The sequence below is a fragment of the Sinocyclocheilus anshuiensis genome, unplaced genomic scaffold (assembly GCF_001515605.1).
Source record: "Sinocyclocheilus anshuiensis isolate Anshui unplaced genomic scaffold, SAMN03320099.WGS_v1.1 scaffold197, whole genome shotgun sequence".
NCBI classification, from domain to species: Eukaryota; Metazoa; Chordata; class Actinopteri; order Cypriniformes; family Cyprinidae; genus Sinocyclocheilus; species Sinocyclocheilus anshuiensis.
The window spans coordinates 1,049,532-1,070,903 of NW_015540856.1; the positions used below are offsets into that span (position 1 = coordinate 1,049,532).

At 38.0% G+C, this 21,372-nt stretch overlaps 1 protein-coding gene across 1 annotated transcript in view; it reads right to left on the reverse strand.

Moving 5' to 3' along the window:
- The window catches only part of galnt16 (UDP-N-acetyl-alpha-D-galactosamine:polypeptide N-acetylgalactosaminyltransferase 16), a gene marked incomplete at its 5' end in the record, with an annotated part of 54,255 nt that extends 33,192 nt beyond the window's left edge, over positions 1-21,063 (reverse strand). The window contains 4 exons of the mRNA XM_016485329.1: positions 9,601-9,668; positions 14,270-14,368; positions 14,588-14,769; positions 20,926-21,063. Coding sequence (XP_016340815.1) covers positions 9,601-9,668; positions 14,270-14,368; positions 14,588-14,769; positions 20,926-21,063 — 487 coding nt within the window. The remainder of the gene's footprint in view (positions 1-9,600; positions 9,669-14,269; positions 14,369-14,587; positions 14,770-20,925) is intronic.
- Between the last annotated feature and the right edge of the window lie 309 nt (positions 21,064-21,372).

Genomic DNA, 21,372 nt, shown 5'->3' on the forward strand with positions numbered 1-21,372 from the left:
GCTACAGTATTTACTGTACATAGAATAATGAAAGTTCTCTCATCTGAAGTACTGCTACTATGTACTGTAATTATATAATACACAAAAGTGTATTGTGTAAGTAGTATTGAAACCCTGTAGATGAGCTGTAGTAGTGCTGGGCGGTATGACCAAAAATTTATATCACGGTATTTTTAAAAATTCAGCACTGGCGAAATCTTCCAACTGAATCATAGCTAAGTTTTATCCAAAAAAGTCGCTAGGTTTGTCAGTATGAATATTCTATGGGAAAAAGCCGCTAAAAGGGCGGTGGATATTTGTGGCGGTCAGTGTGGATATTGTGGATGAGTTCTTCTGTGTCATCATGTTCTATTAGTTCTACAGCTTCAGTTTCGGAACTTTCACACTTAGTAACACATACAGCTGTTCCCTCACCGCAATGCAACAGTGAAAAGGGACCCCTTTCAAACAGTGTCGCGTTCCGAATGTTGTTTAAGCGACATACGCGGTATTGCGGTATTTTAAAAATTCATTTCATAACAAAAATAAACACCGGTATTCGGTATGAACCGGTATACCGCCCAGCACTAAGCTGTAGGCCAGCTTCCCTCATGCTCAGTCCATGCAGAAGATCATGCTCAACTATAGTGCTTTGTATTTCATCAGGAACAAATTACCTTTGACCTCATCCCCTTCGTTTTTATTTTCCCCTCCTATTCCTCTTTGTCTCCCACTACCAGGATTAATTTTCTAAAACTCATAATCACTTGTGCTCTTGTTCATATCATCCTGAGATTCTGACCTGTGTGTCATCAGTTTTGCTACTGAATGTTCACACATGGATAAATGTGTGCTGTTTGAGTTCATTTTTTGATGCTTGAGTTAATTATATTGTGTGTTTGTGTTTTCTGAATGAGAACATGGTTAAACCTGTGCAAAATGGTGTTTTTGTGTAGAGTAACACTGCGGAAAACACTGAGCAAATTGGAACGAGTGTGCAAACAGGTGAAATGTGTTAAAAGTTTTGAGAAACGTGTCTTTGTTTCGAGAACTGTATTAATGGTTTGGAAAATTGGGCCAAATGAATCAGTTATAGTGTGTTAGCAATCGAGAAAAACTGTAATAACCTAGCTCTGAACATATACAACAAAACTCATTTTTATGGGTTAAATCAGGTAGAAATATACTTATGCAATCATTAAGTAAAGAGAATTTTTATGTGGAATCAGAAGCAGAATTGCAATCCCTATACAGGCAGTTCTTTTGATATGAATATATAGAATATGTGTGTGTGTGTATACCTACTTAACCATATTTTGGAGACACATTTGTACCCAAAAGTGAGCTAAACCTGACAAAATCTCCAAAAACCCCCCTTTGGGGACGTCCTAATTTGGAAAACTGGTATAAAAATAAAGTAAACAAAGTTTTTTTTTAATTGTAAAAATGCAGAAAGTCTCCTGTAAGGGGTAGGTTTAGGTGTAGGGTTGGTGTAGGGCAACAGAATATACGGTCTGTACAGTAGAAAAACCATTACGCCTATGGAATGTCCCCATTTAGATAGCTAAGTAAACGTGTGTGTTTGTTTGTGTGTGTGTGTGTGTGTGTTTGCACGTATTGGAGAATGAAGCCACAGAGGAAGCGTGGCAGATGGTGAAGGGGAGGATAAAGCACAGATTACCGTCAGGACAAAAGTCAAGTCACACTCACTCTCATGGCAGATGTCAGCGTGATTCACACTTTGCTGTCAACTAGCATGTGTCTCATGTGTGTGTGTGTGTGGACTGTTGTTGTGATTTGTTTTAAAGGAGGAAATGGAATGTGTGAAATGTGTATTCAGTGTTAATAACAAAGGGATCTCCAGCATCACAATCAATTTTCTGCTTCAATCGGTCCAACTCCTCAGTGCTGGGTCATGTGGCTGGATGCCAGGATGTGGCTATGCGGTTGCTAAGGTGTTCTGACTGTTTTTAGCATGTTGCTTTTTAGGTTGCCAGTGTTTTCTGGGTGGTTGCTAGGTGACTGCTTACTCAGGGCAAAAGTCAGTGTTTTCTGTTTGAAAGTTTCTGGATTCTGTTTAAATGGTTTGATTAGATTTGTAATAATCAAAAAGGATGTCTAAACAATTGAATTAATAAAAGTTTAACAATTTAATAATTCATTACATTTTTAACCACACACTGTTAAACAAACCCAGCTGTTTTTACAAAATAAAACTGGTATCTGTTATACAGTAAAAAAGTAAACAACTTGCAACCTGTAAATCTTACAGTTTACAACTGTTGTAATTTACAAAAACAAAAAAAAATCCTTTCACATGGACCATTGACACACCATTGTAGATAGAGTGTCAATGGTCCATTTGAGAGATAGGTGGCGGTAATGCACTTATAAGTCTGCGTTCTGCCGCAAAGCAAGAAGAAGAAGAAGACGCCTCACGCGCCTGCTGTTGAGAACGCGCTCAGGAGGACCCGCCGCCGCTCAGGACAGTTCGAACAGTTCGGACATTGCAGTGCATCAGAGGTAAAAAAACGATATAAATACTGTTCAGTTTCTTGCACAGATCGATCGTTTCGTGTCTTTACATATCAATGTATCGTCACGAGCCACAGGGTTTAATTTGGTTTTGTTTGTGTATGTTTTATGACTCTCAAAGCCATGATTCCCATTCACTTCCATTATATGACTGACAGACTGCAACGGTTTGTGTTAAAAATCTCCGTTTGTGTTCTACTGAAGAAACAAAGTCACCTACATCTTGGATGCCCTGGGGGTAAGCAGATAAACATCACATTTTCATTTTTGGGTGAACTATCCCTTTAACATATACTGACCACCAAGCCACATGCTTTTCCACAAGCTGAGGTAAATACTAATATATATAGAAGATACACAGTGTCATACACACAGACACAGAACACCATCACGGTAGCACAAATCACACTAAAACAATGCAATAACATTTAACATTCATTTAACAACAGAAGATGAAACATAAAACCCTAATGTACATAACTGATAAGAAGTGATATTTCAGAACAGTTATTTCTGAAATGAGTGATCTAATGATGAGAAATTGAATGAATCTCCTAAAATGTTCCTTTAATTTTTATGGCAATACAGAGTGCATAACAGAGCTGCACTGTTTAAAATCAAACACGGATGGAAAACTGCATGCTATTCCTAAAAAAAAGTTAAACCAAACTTGTATTTGGTGGGTTGTAGTGAAGATCTTTGAGTTTTGACAAAGACGATGCCAAGAAATACCAAATGTTTAAGCAATCTCCACTGGACCACTTAAGAAGGACTGACCCAATAGTGAGGAATGAGTTACATGCTTGAGTTTAATACTGTTAAAATAAGACATTTAAATCACTAACTCTAAATATTAGCAGTAGCAATACTTATCTTAACCAACAGCACAAAAAGGCAATGAGATACAGTGAGAAAAAGCAAGAATTCTGTGTTTGTGATTATCTGCATGTGTCCAATGAGATGGTCACATGGTCCTGCTGATAAAAGCAGAGACGTGTTAAGATGAGTGTTAACAGGATTTAAAGGTGCAGTGGAAATCCTGCTTTACCCTTCAGAACACTGAAGCTCATCTGCAGGTTTACATGCCGGACTGTCCAGAAACGCTGCTACAGTGAACCCTGTCGGGACCACTGCGAGCTGGCACCTCTGCGGCTCATTCATTCATTCGTTAGCAGTAATTACAATGAATAAACAAGCTCATTCACAAAGACACACAACAACCTGATCAGGATGGCTGGTTAAAGCTAATCCTCCATGAACAACATATCCCATCTGCTGCATGGAGCTGTTATTGGTTTGGCTTCATTAATGGCAGTCCAGAGTAATTCCTTTGTATGCATAGTATTTTTCATTTAAATTGCAAATATTTCATTAATGTAACAGATTCACCAGGCTTTACACTTCACAATGAGGTTGTTGAATTGACAAAAAGCTTGTAATTAATTAAATCATAAAAATGCAAAACCAAAATAAGCACTTTTAAAATAAAAACAATCAAAACAAAAGAAAAATAGGTAACACTTCAGTTTAGGGACCAATTCTCACTATTAACTAGCTGCTTATTAGCATGCATATTACTAGCATATTGGCTAGTAATGATTTTGTGTACTGAATTCAATCTATTATAATAAAAATGTGTATGGATGACAGTATACTTGTTATACATTGAACACTATTTTCACTATTTACACTATTCAGAAAAAAAAAATCTACATTTTTTCCTTACAAGAGTGTAGTACTCATCTGGACTCAATAGCTGCATGTACACTGTCCAGATCTTTGTCATGAAATAAGCTTAACAATACATCTTCAGCAGTTAAAAACATGTGGTGTCAGCCATTTTGATTGATGTGCTATCCACAGGCTTTACCCACAGTAAGAGTCGACGAGAAGAGGCTCAGTCGATCAAATTTTTATTAGTCGCTTAGTTGCAGGGACCAAAAAAAATGCTATTCATGCTATTCAAGTGTTTGTGTGGAGTGTGGAAGCTGAATAGCAGCGCACTAAATGCATGACAGTTAACTTAGAGAACGGTGTTGTGATTATTTGCATTTAACTTAAAATACCCCATCATGTTTGGTCATACAGATAAGAGTAATGCATCTTTCGAATCTGTAAAAGGTCTACTCACAATAACTACAAAACGTTGTGCTTTTGTAAAATGATGAAAGAAACAGGGTGTGCTTTCTGCCCTCTCAGTCTCTGTGAACTTGAGCACCGAAAAAAAGAACCGAAACTCCGTGCTTGCCTCACAGACATGAAAAGTAGACATAGAAAGCAAAATGTCTACTTTTAAATGAACCAATTCAAATGGAAAACAAATATTTACAGATTATGTAATCTGTATGAAACGTGCATGTCCACTGTGGAGATGACGAGTCAGTCTCACTAGTTTATCAATTAATTATTATAATGTTAAGGCAGTCTTCTTGCTGTTTTTTTCCCCCTGATGCATTCATAATCATTATTTTGGTGCACTGTGGCAAGCTGTATGTGTGCGCTTGAGCACTGATAGGCTATAGGCAATTAAAGGCTCATTATTATGAATTGTATGGTTTATTAATATAAACGTGCAATTAGTCGACTAATCGCTTTACATTAACAAATATTAGTTGATCAGAAATATCTTTAGTGAAGGGCAGCCCTACCCACAATTCACGAGTTCACACTTACATATAATTAGCTGAAGTATAGTAAAACATCATTACATTTCTCAATGCCAAAAGGGCATAAGTGCAGTTAAACATTTTTGGCACCAGTTGGTTTAGTATGGTCAGTGTTAAGTCTCTTAGCTCCAAATTGAATTGAATTCACTTGTATCCTTTTGGCAGTAGAAAGAGCTCATCAAGAGCTTTCATTTTATATATATATGTTTGACAGTTTAACAGCTAAGCTCAAGCCTCCATTACTAATTAGAAAACGTCACTTTAGAACTAGTAACGAAGAAACGTTGAGTTGCTTCATTAAAAGCTTATTGTATTACTGTATTAAAAGCTCTCTGTTTCATCTGTTAAGGGTGATGACAATGCTGCTCAGTGCATTTGTTAACTGCATCTTACAAGCTGTTATTGAAAGCAAAAAGAACTTTCGTTTCAGTCTCTGTCAATATAAAAGTCTTTACTGCTGACTCGTAAAACAGTCTCTTGTCACCATCTAATGGCAGAACAATGACACAAAAATCACCATCACGCACACACACACACACACACACACACACACTGTTTCCCAATACTAAATACTACTATGAATATAATATAGTATTTATTGAATAATAAACAACAACTACAGCCATCATAAAAGTTGCTAGACAATTCAGTCAAAAGTACAAAGTCAGTGCTTTGAAATACTGCATTAAAGTTACATAAAATATAACGTGATGATATTTCGCCCTCAGCCAAAACTATTTGCTCTGGAACAAATAATAGATTAATGAAACCAAAGACTGCCTGTTAGATTTACCCAAAATGAATTATATCTCATGTTTAACCACTATAGAGCAGAGGTTCTCAACCTTTTGGAACTCGTTGTATTACAATTTTGCAAATTGGGACGCAGGGCGCGTCTGCGTCTAATTAGCAATGGCATCGTTACATCAATCAGTGGGATACCTGTGCTTGCTTCTTTTTACAAAGAAGTGCAATTCGCGGTTCAATGTTGGACAGCGCAAGCCTCAGGTCATCCTCCACCTGGAGCCGATTTTGGTACTTTGTTTTCAAAGCCGTCAATATTAAAACCCGGCCTCGCACAAGTCGCAAGTAATTTTACGGCGGCGTCAGATAACTGAGTATATTTAGGCATCACGCTCAACCAAAATGACGGCAGAGAGGAAGAGCTGTAGAGGTGTCGCAATCTAGTGTTGCTCTTTAATTCGACTAACTGCTCCCCCATGTCAACTGGAAGGTCTTTTCCTGGGCAACTGAAGGGATCTCTGACCCAAGCAAATGAACTGAATCCTCAGTGAAATAACGGCCGAATTGTTGTTTTAGTCCCTCAACATGTTGAGCGACTGTGTTAATCAAAGGAGAGATATTTATCCCTGTCTCTTGCATAAACTCGGCGAAGTTGGGAAACATGTCAACATTTTTATTAATCAGCCGATCACGCCAAAGATCCAGTTTGCCAACGAATGCACTGACTTTGTCTGAAAGGAGCAAGATGTTGGCATCTCTCCCTTGCATCGATGTGTTCAGCGAATTCAACCTGTCGAAAATGTCTACAAGGTACGACAACTGCGCTAACCACAGGGGGTCATCCAGGTACCGCGCAAGGTCAGACTTCACATTAACAAGAAATGTCTTCACCTCTGAACGCAATTCGTAGAGGCGATGTAAAACCCGACCTCTGGAGAGCCAGCGAACCTCAGTGTGAAAAAGGAGCTGCTCGTGTTCGGCTCCCATTTCCTGACAAAGCAAGGAAAACAAGCGTGCATTTAATGGCCGTGCTTTAATGAAATTGACAATTTGCACTGCCTGCTTTAAAACGGCCTCAAGAGACTCAGGCATTTGTTTTGATGCGAGAGATTCACGATGAATCATACAGTGGGTCCACTTGGCTAAAGGGGTTAAATTCTGGACACGAGTGACAAGACCGCTAATCCTCCCAGTCATTGAACGGGCCCCGTCTGTGCAAATCCCAACACATTTATCCCATGCCATGCCTGCATCCCGTATATATTCTTCCTTGGTCCAATGCCCCATTGGAGTACGGGCCCACTCGACTAGAGGCATCGCCTCGTCTTGGGCATGGTCCAGTGGTGTGTCCATTGCGGATATTTGTGAGGCGGCCGGCTGGGCCTCGCCGTCCACATTCGCAAGGTTTTATAACCTGGAAGTCCCAGCTTCGCAGGCCAGTGTCCTTTCCGCTTGAAGTGACATGCACTGCGTAAACAGATCTGGCAGAGAGCCCTTGGCTGTATCACGCTCAAGTTCTCTGGCATTGTTTCACCTCTTAGCTCTCAACCCCTGGGTGTCTAAGTTAAAGGAGTACTCTGGAACGATTAACCAGGCCGGGTGTGACCTCGGGAAGCTCAGCCCGTCTTAGCCTTGGGTTATTGTTAACTTCTCTATGGGCATTGGTTGCTTATGGAAGTTTTATACCTTTAGTCATTCCACTACATTAGCACGGCGTGATTGTACTGTGTTCCCATATGCGTCTAGTAGACGCAGTACGAGTGTAGTATCGAAAGGGAACATATTCGGTTACTAACGTAACCTCGGTTCCCTGAGATACGGGAACGAGTACTGCGCTGCTAGCCGTGCTATGTAGCTGCACGACTCAGTCGTCGCTTTAGTCGAAGTAACCTGAGAATCCTGTGGCGAACGCCCGGTTATATAGCCAGACGCCCCTCCCATTCTGGCGGGCTTTGGCAGGCTTGGCGGGCTTCGTCGGCGTCGCCATAGGCTCATGCAGCTCCGCTGCCTAACCATTGGTTCGTACGTTTTTTAATACACTGCACGAACCACTGGCCGTGCAGTTTCACTGCGTGAATGAAAAAGGCTTTAGTTCAGGAGAAAAAGGCTTTTTTCCCATATGCATCTAGCAGATGCAGTACTCGTTCCCGTATCTCGTTTTTTTTTTTTTTCAAGCAGAGCGGGGTTTTTTTTCCAAGCTGAGCGGGGTTTTTCCATTTTTCCACTTGTGTATATTCTACTTGAAACACAATAAAATGCAAAAAATACGATTACCCAAATGATGCCTTGTCTCTGTTTTTTCTTGAAATCTATCTTTATTAACAAACCGCATATTTGAAGTCTAAACAAGTACATTCTCCCCTAAAAAACTCTTAAAACTACATTCCGTCACACAAAAACAGTATTATTTTTTTAATTTTAGTGGATTTGGGCATCCACCATGACACTCGCAGTGAGAAATACGGGAAGCGGAGTGATACAAACGGTGAAAGGGCGTTCCTGTAGCGATACCAGTACAATATCTCACAAGTTAATCTAGGTTCATTTCTAACAAAATTTTTTTTACATTTTAAGTTGTATAAAATATAATTAATTAACATGAATTAACAACAAAGAAGGGTATATTTATAAATTAACATTTTTATTGCCTTTTTATTGCCATGTGCCATTTTTGTCAGTAATTAAATCATTTAGATTTACAATCTGCACTATAAATCAAGCGTAGTATTGCAGATAAAACCTGGCGCATATTGTAGTTTATTCAGCAACAAACTGAAAGCTCATTTAAATTATTGCAGAGCTTTCCGGTCTACCGACAACCCCGAATAAACTCAGAGCTGCACTCCATCAAGATGTAAGGAGCACTGAATATATACTCTGATGACAAAATGCAATATATAGTTCAAGATATTGACTACATGAGCCTGACTAGCTGAAATAAAATTAATACACAATGGCATGAACTTTACATGAACTATCTTTGAATTAAACGCACAACTTCTAATCTTTGGCCATGTCTGAGGTTAGAGGACTTTTTTAGTTTTAAAGAATGGCTTAGTGCAAATAGCGGCAGATGATAATTGCACTTCAGTGTGTTGTAGTACATTATAAAACAGCATGCAATAATAACAACGCATTCTAGACAGGCAGATCTAACCAGAATTTAACTGGCTCATGAAGGGTCTTCCAGTATTTTAGTTCAGAAACCTGAAATTAATGAGACTTGAACTCTTGAAGCATCTTTGGCAACAGCAGAGCTTTCTTATCTCATTGTCAACATGTGTGTGTGTGTGTGTGTGTGTGTGTGTGTGTGTTTTGTGAAGTGCATGTGTTCCTCATGCCAAAGAAAGGAGAGCATAAAGGGCCGCCTGAGCTCAACACATGATCTCGGTAAAGGGAAAAATCACGTCTCTCTTTAACGCTCCACAACATCAATAACAGCAGAGCTACACTTCTGATTGTGCCGTTTGTTTCCTTACCGTGGCAACAGCAGGGACGGGTTTAGTCTTGGCTCACTGATGTACAGAAAATTAGCAATATTTACAAAGACCTCCACAGCTAATGTATCCTCAGACATCAAATATGAGCACATACATACACAGGAAACACTTTGTCATCATTCACTACTTTCAAATGTGTGTGTGTGTGTGTTGCAATGAAATGAAGCTCTACTTACGGTTGGAGCTAAAGTCATCCACAAGAATAATTTCCTGTATCAAGTGAGGTGGGCTTCTCATCAGTACACTGAAACAAAAACAACAGGATAAACAACAGGATAAAAAAGATAAATGCACTATAATAAAGCTAATATAATAACGTGTGGTACAGAAAAAAAAAATAAGCTCAATGCAGCAACTACTATTGTAGCTACTATTAGTCAGGGCTCACTTAGGGTTTGGGGTTTGTTCAACTCACTAACACTAAGTATTAAACTTCAGTGTGTAATGTGTCCTGCACTGTTACTACACTCATGACTGATACCTCAAACTCTGCAGGCGTGACATGAAGAAACAGAACAAACTGAGCATTTTTACACACGTGCCTAAAACGTATAACAGTTTTGTAGCTTTGCAGGATGGTTTCTTCAAGCGTCTTGGAGACGTTGCCATGGTTCTTCTGTATTTAGTCTGTCTGAGTTTGTGCTGTTTCTTCATGTCATTTCAGATGGACTGGATGATGGTGAGATCAGATCTCTGTGTGGAGCACTGGCTGTTGTCAGACTCCTTGTGCAAACAAAACTCTCAATGGATTATTACAATTAATGGCAAAATGAATGTTTGGAAATGTAAACTGATATTTCCTACTGACACACTACAGCAAAAGATAGAAATAACTGACTTAAAACCATTTTTTAGCAGGTGAAAATACTAGTGTTCTAATCATTTTGGCCACCACTGTAAAATACAGAAATGACACTTAAACTGTCATTGTTGATGTACTGTAGAGTCAGTTTGAGATACACTGAAATAACAAGGTGACCTAATAATGGTAACATCTATATTAACTGGTTTTATTTAAGTCAAAGATATTATTTAAAGGGGTCATATGATGTTGCTAAAAAGAACATAATTTTGTGTATTTGGTGTAATGAAATGTGTTTATGCAGTTTAAGGTTCAAAAAACACATTATTTTCCCCATACTGTACATTATTGTTTCTCCTCTATGCCCTGCCTTTCTGAAACGCGTCGATTTTTACAAAGCTCATCGTTTTGAAAAGCGAGGTGTGCTCTGATTGGCCAGCTATCCAGTGCGTTGTGATTGGCTGAATACCTCAAGCGTGTGACTGAAATGTTACGCCCCTTACCATATTGTGATGCCTGGTCCCGGCTGGAGCGACGAGACAAAAACATTAAAACCCATTATAAACGAGGCATTTGTTGCATCCAGTGGGGACATAATTACGGATTATAATGACTTATACTGTCTTTTTACACGCTGCATTGCAAACAAAGTAGTTTCGCTTTTACAACGAAACACAGTGTCACACACGGAGGCCTAGAGTGAGAAGAGGCCGGCTTGAGTGAGTGGCGGCGGGCGGGCTTGCGGCAACCACATGTGACGACCCCGGGCTGGACTCCGCTTTGTCCACGGTTTGGATTTGAGACTTTAGTCTTTGCAACTTTACAGATCTTCTTTATGCACCAAGAGCTTGTAACACTCCAAAAAGAAAGAAAAAATTGAAATCGCATCATATGACCCCTTTAACATCACTGAATAGGGACGAAATGATTAGTCGACATTATCGACAATGGCAACAATAAAAAATTGCTGACAAATGTTTTTGCTGTCGATTAGTCGCTCCTGCAGTAATGTAGTTTGACTGTAGAGCAAGACTGTATTTTAGCCCTCCCGGAAGCAATCCAATAGAAGAAGACACGGCACTTATGAGAAGAGCAAACAACGCCGAACCAGTCAAGTACATGAAAGTTTTACAAAAATGCAAAAAAAATGCTGCCATATGAAAAGGCCCCAATACACTCATGGCGAAGTTCTTTTTTTATTCTTTGGTTAGGAGCAATTAGAAGTTCGACACGGTTTACTGAGATCGGCGCTTAGATGAATATGTAAATATCTGCTGCGTGCTTTCCTCTCAATAACTAAATAAACACAACAAACATGACAGTGTGGGAAAACAGCAGTTAAGAAAGCAGCTGATCACAGCGATTTGGATATGTTTGCACCAGCTCTGTAACTTACATTACTTATTACACGGATACTTGCCGCATAAGTAAATTGTAACGGGGCTGACGAGATGTGAGACGTGTGGATCCATGTGCAAGCTTTTATTTAAAGCAGAAGAGGTCAGAAACACAGGCAGGGTCGAACAATGGCAAATACTCATATTTATACAATACTCGGCAGCCAGAACGGAGTGAGATTGGGTGTTAAATAGTGAATGAGTGATATGAAACAGCTGTGTGCAATCAGTGCTGTGTGCAATCAGGGCTGTGTGCAATCAGTGCAATGAATGATGGGATATGTAGTCCGGGGTGATGTGCAACAGTGTGTAGTGCGAGAGTCAATGAAAATGGAAAGGGTGACCTCTGATGGCTAGCAGACGGAAGTTCATGGACCGGATACGTAACATAAATAATTAGACAAAAATATTGATTTGAGTTGGAATATTTTATTAGCTCTTTAAACGCAAAGCTTCTGCAAAGGAAAACAGGTCCTAACAAACGGCTGTGAGCCTAGAAGTTCACACAAGATGGACATTTAAGTCATAATGTACAGTCGTATCAATAATTACATAAAGATGAGGGCGTAAAATGTTATTTGAGATGAAAGCATTTTAAAATCGTACCTGTTTATTAGGGCTGCACAATTAATGTAATCGCGTTTCTAATCGCGATTACAATTATGAATGCCACAATTACGTAATCGTTCAAAGTGGCAATTAATCGTTCAAAGTCCACTCATGTTATTCTGTGTGCTTAAGATATGATTTTTTCTTTTTACATGTTATCTTAAGGGTTTTCCCATTGTTTTAGTTTTAGTATAACATTATAATACCATTCACATTTTTTCTTTTTTTATAATTTAAAGAAGAAACCAATCCGATGTATATTTGACATTTGAGGCTTAATACTATAGAAAAGCACTAAAGGTTTTTCAGTTAGAGTGTTTTCAGCTTGTTTATTTTCATATAAAAATATGGCATGCAGTTGCATCGAACAATGGTATAAACATCATTCAATGTAAATTGTGATCATTGTAATTAATAATCGCAATTACAATTTCAAGGGAATAATCGACAATTATGATTTTTGTCATAATCGTGCAGCCCTACTGTTTATTATCTTAAATCCATTACAGTATACAAAACGATTGTTCTAGCAACAAGACAAACACTATTAACAATACTACTGCAAGCCTACTGTTAACGCTGAAGTCCTCCCGTTTCATTTTACAGTAAATACAGCCAATAACTGAGGCACAAGATGACAGCAATTGCGTTTGAATGAATGGTGGTGTGGTGTGATATGAGAGATGTGAAAGAAGCGCTGGCCTTAAGAGCGTGTGTTATTCTGCGTTGCTAATGACGACGGTTGTCATCGCGGATTGTTACACGGCTCTGTGGAATACTTGATTCTGATTGGTCAGTCGTGACATTCCGAGGTATGTTATTCCTCGATAACAACCGGAAAAAGCTGATAACATCATAGATATGTATAGTATGTATTTATACCAGGGGTGTCAGACTCAATTCCTGGAGGGCTGGAGCCATGCTGAGTTTTGTTCCAATCCCACATACCATGTAGTTTTCAAATAAGCCTGAAGGACTTGATTAGTTGGATAAGGTGTGTTTAATTAGGGTTGAATCTAAACTCTGCAGGGCTCCGGCCCTCCAGGAATTAAGTTTGACACCCCTATACATATCTATGGATAACACAGGCTCATCCGGGTAACTGAACTCGGCACTATACGCTTGCTAGGAACAGTTTTTCTTTGTGGAAGCTTTGCGTTTGGTGAGCTAATAAAATATTAAAACCCAATTCAATATTATGTGTAGAATTATTTAATTATGTCATCCTGGTATCGTGGACTCGCTCTCTCGTTTCATACAAACGCAGCTGCTGTAATTTTGCAATGATTGTTTTGTACACTGTAATGGATTATAAGATAACTAACAACCTGGTAAGGATTCAAAACAGTTCATCTTAAATCAGTATCTTTTATTGCCTTAATTATTTATCTGGTGAAATGTTGTGTAATAAGTGGCATGACTGCACCATATTTCTTAAATGTCTGTCTAGTTTGAACTTGCCATTTGCTCGCAACTGCTGTTTTCACGGAAGCTTTGCATTCAAATATTTCAACTCAAATCAATATTTCAGGTCTAATTTATAGATATATTTATATAATCTATAATCTATCGATAATCAATCTATTTTTATCATCTATATTTACTTATGTGGCAAGTAGCTGTGTAATAAGCGGGATAATGTACATCCAGCCGGTTGTTATTTCAGAATAACCCCCTTCAGGGTGATACAAGATTCTGATCACCCTGTCGGGGGTTATTCTGCGATAACAACCGGCTGGATGTACATTATCCGTTACATAACATACCTCAGAATGTCACGACTGAGCAATCAGATTGAGTATTTCAGGCTGCCGTGTAATAATAATCATTAGATTAATTGATTATCAAAAAGAACGTGTTGCAGCCCTATCGCTGAATCTACCTAAATACATTGTTTTGTGTTAAATCAGGCAGAACCAGCTCTTTAAGGAAGCAGTTGCAGGTTCTTCAGTGGAATCAGACGGAGTTTTCTCTTTATGCGTATAAGCGCTGCTGTCCAGCACAGCTCTGTGTGTTCAATGCAGTGTAGGCTGTCACCTTTTAATAGTGCGCAGCAGGGTGGAGCGCGCCTCATTGTGAAAAGTGATGATGATGCTGGTGGGCGGCAGATCAGGGTCAAAGGTCATGGAGGCACATCTGTGAATGCAGTAAACACACAGGGCGGATCAGGGCTTTCATTGTCACGGCTGAGCACACAGCAGGACAATATTAAATCTACTGTAGCTCACCGCACAGCCATAAGGAATGTATTTGCACATGGTAAATGTTAAACAGAGTTTAGAGTACTACACTCCTATTGGTAGCTGAATGCTCAATTAAATGAGCCCAAATATGTAACAAATGGCAACATGTTACCGATAGTGGCGTGTGTCTCTGATGGCGCGTTCGCTGCCAAGTCGGTCGCTCTCCTGCAGGTTGAATGCATGTTCTCTGTACGGATCCTCACCTGCCTTCAGCTGCTTACTGGATAGAAAAGCCTTTTCATCAAACTGGCCCAAGAGCTGACTCTGCTGCTCCAGCTTTGGTGCATGAGTTACCTGACAGACACACACACACACACACACACACACACACACACACACACACACACACACACACACACACACACACACACACTGGATTATCCACTTGTGATGCTGTTAAATAAATGTCTCACTTGCAGAGTGCTCACTGAGATTAAATATTATACTATAATAAAAAATAATTGTACTACCATATTATTAACCCTGTTAAGACTGACATATGAACTAATAGTCAGTAGCATCTATATTTTTTAAATGGAACGGTTTATTGAACCTTTAGACAAAATGTAAAAGTTTGCATATGTTTATGTTTTGTTTTTGATACATCAGATACATCATGGCTCATATAATATGATATAGTAAAAATATGGAGGGGAGAAAAACTCATTTGTATTCAGGGACACTCTGATACTTGTAATGTAAATCAGTAAGATCTTTATAACAATATAGCAGATACTTACATAAAATGACATAAATATCAGTCGTCACTCTATATCTCCAATAATATGTTTTAGTAATATGATGAGATTTAAATGCTTAGTTTGATGATCCAAACATATAATGAAATGCAATATAGTAATGATTGAGAGATGAACAAATAAACGCTCCTCAAAAGATCCTGATGATCAGATTTGAGACTCACATTTGAACATGATTTTATCAAGTAATTAAAGCAAAGCTGCTTCAGTCCAGTAAGAATTCATCTTGAAATATTACTAACATTATCAAAGTTATTCTTACGTTCACTTTATAAAAATCAGTATGTGTGCACAGTGTCTTGAATGAACTGAAAACCTTCAATTGCCATGATCTAAAATTTGCCATTTGGCTTATTTTGATCAAGTAAAATTTTGTTAATACTATACAATAAGGTTCCGTTTGTTAACATTAGATAACTACTGTACTGTAAATGACTTCTAAAGCATTTATTAAACTTATTTGATGTTAACTTCAACATTGACTAAAACATTATTATAATCTAAAGTTGTATCTGTAAATATTATTTAATGGATAGCTGACATGAACTAACAATGAACAGCTGTATTTTTAACCACCGCTTTCAAAGATGAATAAACATTGCTCATTGTTAGTTAATGTTTATTAATTAAAGTTGTGCGATCGGAAAAAAAAAACATTTAAATAACTTTACATTGTTCTGTATTTTCTCAGCCTGATATAGAAGTGCATATAGAAGTTATGTTCTATGAGAAATGCTTGCTTTTTTACATGCACATTCATCACATAATACTCATGAGACAAAAACAAAACAAAACAAAAAATTCCACACACAGACCTCAACACTGGATGCATGAAACATGACAAGGGTAACAATCAACTGAGATACAAAAAAAAAAGATTTTCAGCAGCGAAACAAACACATTACAGAACAATACGTTACTAAATACGACAACAAAATCAAGAGCAAATGTAAACGAAACTGTCAAACAATGCAACCATTTTCATAATAAATCATGCACTGGTGAATGCTGGGAAGAGGCGACTTGAGCCACAAAACCATTTTTCAGTGCACTATAAAAAGTATTCTTAGATCAAGTAACTAGTGCTGAACAAAACAACCAAAGACTTGATTATTGTTTAGTGGTTTGTTGTTCTGAAAGGGATAGTTCACCTAAAAATGAAAATTCAGTCATTGCATTCAGTTTGCACTCTTTTTGAAGCTGGTCACTGTTCACTTATATGGATGATGTTTTTTAAAAATGTGTCCTTTTGTGTGGTCACGTGTGGCATTAGAACAACACTGGGGTGAGAAAATAATGACTGACTGACTTTCATTTTGGGGTGAAGAAAAGAAAAGTTTTTCACTTTTAACTTGTAAGAATATGCATTTCAGTGCAGTTTTATCACTATATTGAGTTTTTCAAGTTGTACAGGCAAACTGGGTTAGTTGGATTGATGCTTTTTTATTATTAGTTAAAATGGGTATTAAAGGGGTCATATGATGCTATTTTAAAGATCATTATTTTGTGTATTTGGTGTAACAGAATATGTTGACATTTCCGACAAGCACAGTCTGCTCTGATTGGCCAGCTGACCCAGTGCATTGTGATTGGCCGAACACTGCAAGCACGCATCGGAAATGTAACGTCCCTTTCCATAATCGCGAGCTTCAGCTTTCAACATAAATGTAAAGACAGTACATAATGTCCTTAGTTTTACCATCAGTTCAAGCCCGAAAGTGGAACAGTCGCGTGACAGACACAGTGATGATGCTCGTATGTATTTGCAGTACACAAGCCGCGATTAAGAAAGTTGACTCCACTGTGATGTGATGTGATGTGTCTCTCTCTCACGCACACACACACACACACACGACGCAATACTATACACAGCGCAAAACTCCGCATTTGAACAGTCAATAGCTGTCAATAAGTCAATATACTGCAGTATTTCCTCTCTCAATCAGTAGAAAATATGGTTAACACCCAGTCATGTATGAAAAAAAAATACCGTAAATACCGTGATATAAATTTCTGGTCATACCGCCCAGCACTACTTGATTGATTCTGTAGGTCATTTGTACAAAGAAGTTAATATGCTCACTAATTTGATTTATTGTATACCAACACAACAAGCGATCAAGCCCTCAGTCGAGTCATCCCTGATATGAGACATCTGGTTTGTGCCGTGTGTGTCCAAGCAGCTGGCTGTTTACATGCATCAAATGGACAAGTACAACAAAATCAAACCAGGCCATTAGCAGAACAGCACTAACATAATGTTGCTTGGGAGCAACATGCAAATGATGCAGGGGAAAAATGTGCAAATATTGCTCACTCCGCTTTGCCAAAAAAGCCACATCAAATAAATTCACTTTGTGCATCTGTAACACTTCCTAAACAGATCAAAACAGAGCATGAGAGAGAGATGCTTGCGCTGATATTTCAGTATTTGTTCCCCTCATAAAAGAACATTAGCCGAGACTGATGTGCTGCGAACAGGCCTCAGTAAAGGCAGGATCTGCTATTGGCTCAGGGCAAATAAATAAATGCGCTGTGCAACGATGCTCCGTGATAAGCATGGATTGCTGCTGTGATAAAGCACCCAATTTATCCCTACACACATAGGCTATCCTTTTCTTTCAGGACTTCTGTCATTAATAGAGTGAAAGGGCTCATGGCAGAGCGGACAATCATTTCATCTTCTTTTACAGGCAGAGGCACAAATACAAGGGTAGATCAGATATCAAAGCAGGCTAATGGATAGCGGGATTACTGGAGCTAAAGTAGAGAATTACTATCACTTCACAGCGGTCAGCTAATGCCTATTATGAGGACAAGACCAGCACTGCTGAATGCTTATTAGTGATGGACTGATGTGACTGAGCAAGGCTCTAATAGTTGAGCATTTTAAGGTGATCAGCATTCACTGACGGTAGCGTTAGCGCTTTCTCGAGTCGGTTGCAAAATCTACCAATATCCTATAGTAATGCAACAGTACAGACGCTTTTTTCAGATACGGACACATGCCTCAGATGTGAAAGTTATACCAAATGCCATCACCTTACAGATTTTCTCTGCTATAAAACTGCAGGCTTTACAGTAATCCACTATTCACTGACTATAGTATGGAAGCTTGTTTCTGCCATGGGATAAAAAAAAATAATGCTACAGTATATCTTGCAATTCTGACTTTATATCTCACAATTCCTATATCTCAGAATTGGAAGAAAAAAAGTCTGAAATGTGAGATAAAAAAAGTTTTGAAACCTTGTTTCATTTGTTATCCTGTGGCAGAAATGGCCTTCCATACTATAGTCAGTGAACTATATAAATATAAATAAAAAAAGGCTTCCTGCAGTTTTCAGTCAAAATAAAAGTTTGATGGTTTAATATTTGAAAACGAATCAGTTAAAAGAGACATACATATTAGTATTTTAATGTTATTGTTTTAATGTAAAATAAAATGATTATTATTACTACTACTTCTAAAATTATTATATCATTTTTCTTAAATGATCCATTTTTAATTTTACTGTAAAACATAGTAATATTTTTGTTTACTACTACTACTAATTATTATTATTATTATTATTTTGTCAAATATTGAATAATTCAAAACGTTTTTTTTTTGTAAATATCATATGAAAACATTTTCATTCAATTTCAGCACATATCTGTACATCACAGTTGCTGTTATTAAATTGCATTAGCCAATATAAATATATATAATATATAGAAATATATATATTAGCCATCCCACTCACTAAATGTGATATTATAGAGATCAGTGTAGTGGAAATAGCCATTAAACAGTCCATCTTACCTAAGAATGACCTGTAATTATTATGAAACCAGTGGTGAAAATACATGTGTTAACTGATGATAAACTACTGATAGTTTTTTTCTGCTGTAGATCATTTTGTCCGAGGCTCCAGGATAACAGGATTTAATAAAAGCATTGATCAACACATAGCGATGTGGTTTTGGTGACACTGGTGGCGTCACGTGTCTCCTGTGCTTTACAGAGTGATGCTCGGTTGCCATGGAGCTCAGGACACAGTTCAGGGACGCAGCACAGCCTCTCCTGATGTTTGATCTTGATTCTTCCAGTGCTCACATGCATGCATTGATTCTGTGATATTTCTGCCTGTGTAGAATCATTTCAACAAAAATCACAAACTTTGCATATTACGCATTCTTTTTGGAAGCCAGCAGACGTCTGAGGAGTAAAACCGGAGCGTTTGCTCTCTACCTGATGAATGTGGAGTCAAACTGTGAGAAGCAAAACAAACAACAAACAGCTGTAGAGCACAGATGACTCAGATCGCCTGGAAAATATCTGCAAAATCATAATGATTCGACTCAGTCAGCCTAGTTTTGTCAATTTAAATTAGTCAGTATGAATCTGAGTTACGCATTTGAAAATGAATAAAGCAGAGTTTTCTCAAGAATATCAACACCGTTTATATCTTCAGTCAGATTTGACAGTATTTTATATTAATTAATTGTATCCTACTGTATCATATTTGATAGGAAAATTTCTAATAACATGATCACACACAATCTACTCCATGCCTTCTGTCGTCTGATCAGCTCGTCAAATTTTTACTGATTTTTATAAAGTAAACATAAGAATAACTTTTCATGTTGTTAGTAATATTTCAAGATGCACATTTTTTTACTTGACATAATTTTTTAGAAAAATCTAGTTTAGACTTTTTTTCTCTAGTAAAAGCTCTTTTAGTATAATTGTACAAACGTACACCTTCAGCTCGTCAAATTTTTACTGATTTTTATAAAGTAAACATAAGAATAACTTTTCATGTTGTTAGTAATATTTCAAGATGCACATTTTTTTACTTGACATAATTTTTTAGAAAAATCTTGTTCAGATGTGAGTCTCAAATATGATCATCAGGCTTTTGAGAAACATTTATTTGTTCATCTCTCAATCATCATTGCATTGCATTGTACTATATGTTTTGAATCTGACTAAGAAATATTCTATAGAGTGACGACTGATATATCATTTTATGTACGTATCTGCTGTACTGTTATAAAGATCTCACTGATTTACAAGCTATCAGAATTTCATCGTACTTTTTGGTCACATAAATATCTGCATTTGCACCAACTTGCGTATTTTTACTCAGTTTGTACTTCTAAATAAAACTGAACTGTTTTTTCCTCACATATTCTGACTATTATTTCATATGTCAGGCTATACAGGGTTAAGTTTGAACATTTCCCCCCAATAATCTAAATACTGTGAATTTTATGTTCTAAAATATCTAGTTTTTGGAATGTTGGCATCTAGAATACAAATACTGTTAGAACTAGTTCCAAATTTTAATTTGAATCCCACTGTGAATCCAGAGCATATGTCTGATTACATTTCTGTTGGATTACTGATAAGGGACACAGGATGTTATTGATAGCCTGAACAGTTTAGAGTAGGTTAAATCCTAACAAAGAAAACACATGGATCACACAAACACAAACACACACACACACACACACACACACACCTGCAGCTGGATTAAGGAAAAGCCTCTTACATGCACCTGACACACACACACACACACACACACACTAGCTCCATACATCAGCTCCAGACATGATCACAGAAACACAGATAAACGCATGCATTACAGCAGTGATCAGCATGCAGCCCATCGTCATCATCATCATCATCATCACCACCACTCACGATCAGAGGAAGAGTGCGCTCCTCCAGCCTCCCTTTCTGCCCGTGGTTCTTCAGCTGGGAGCCCGACGACGAGGAGGAGGAGGAAGGTTTGCTGTCCTGCCACAGGTAATAGAAGGTGCCGAGGATGGCCGGAACAAGGTATCACAAGAGGCGTAACATTTCCGTCACACGCTTGAGGTATTCGGCCAATCACAACGCACTGGATAGCTGGCCAATCAGAGCACACCTCGCTTTTCAGACCGATGAGCTTTGTAAAAATCGATGTGTTTCAGAAAGGCGGGGCATAGAGGAGAAACAATAATGTACAGTATGTGGAAAATAATGTGTTTTTTGAACCTTAAACCGCATAAACACATTTCATTACACCAGATACACAAAATAATGTTCTTTTTAGCAGCATCATATGACCCCTTTAAGACATTCACAATTTTGTAACCTGGTTGCCAG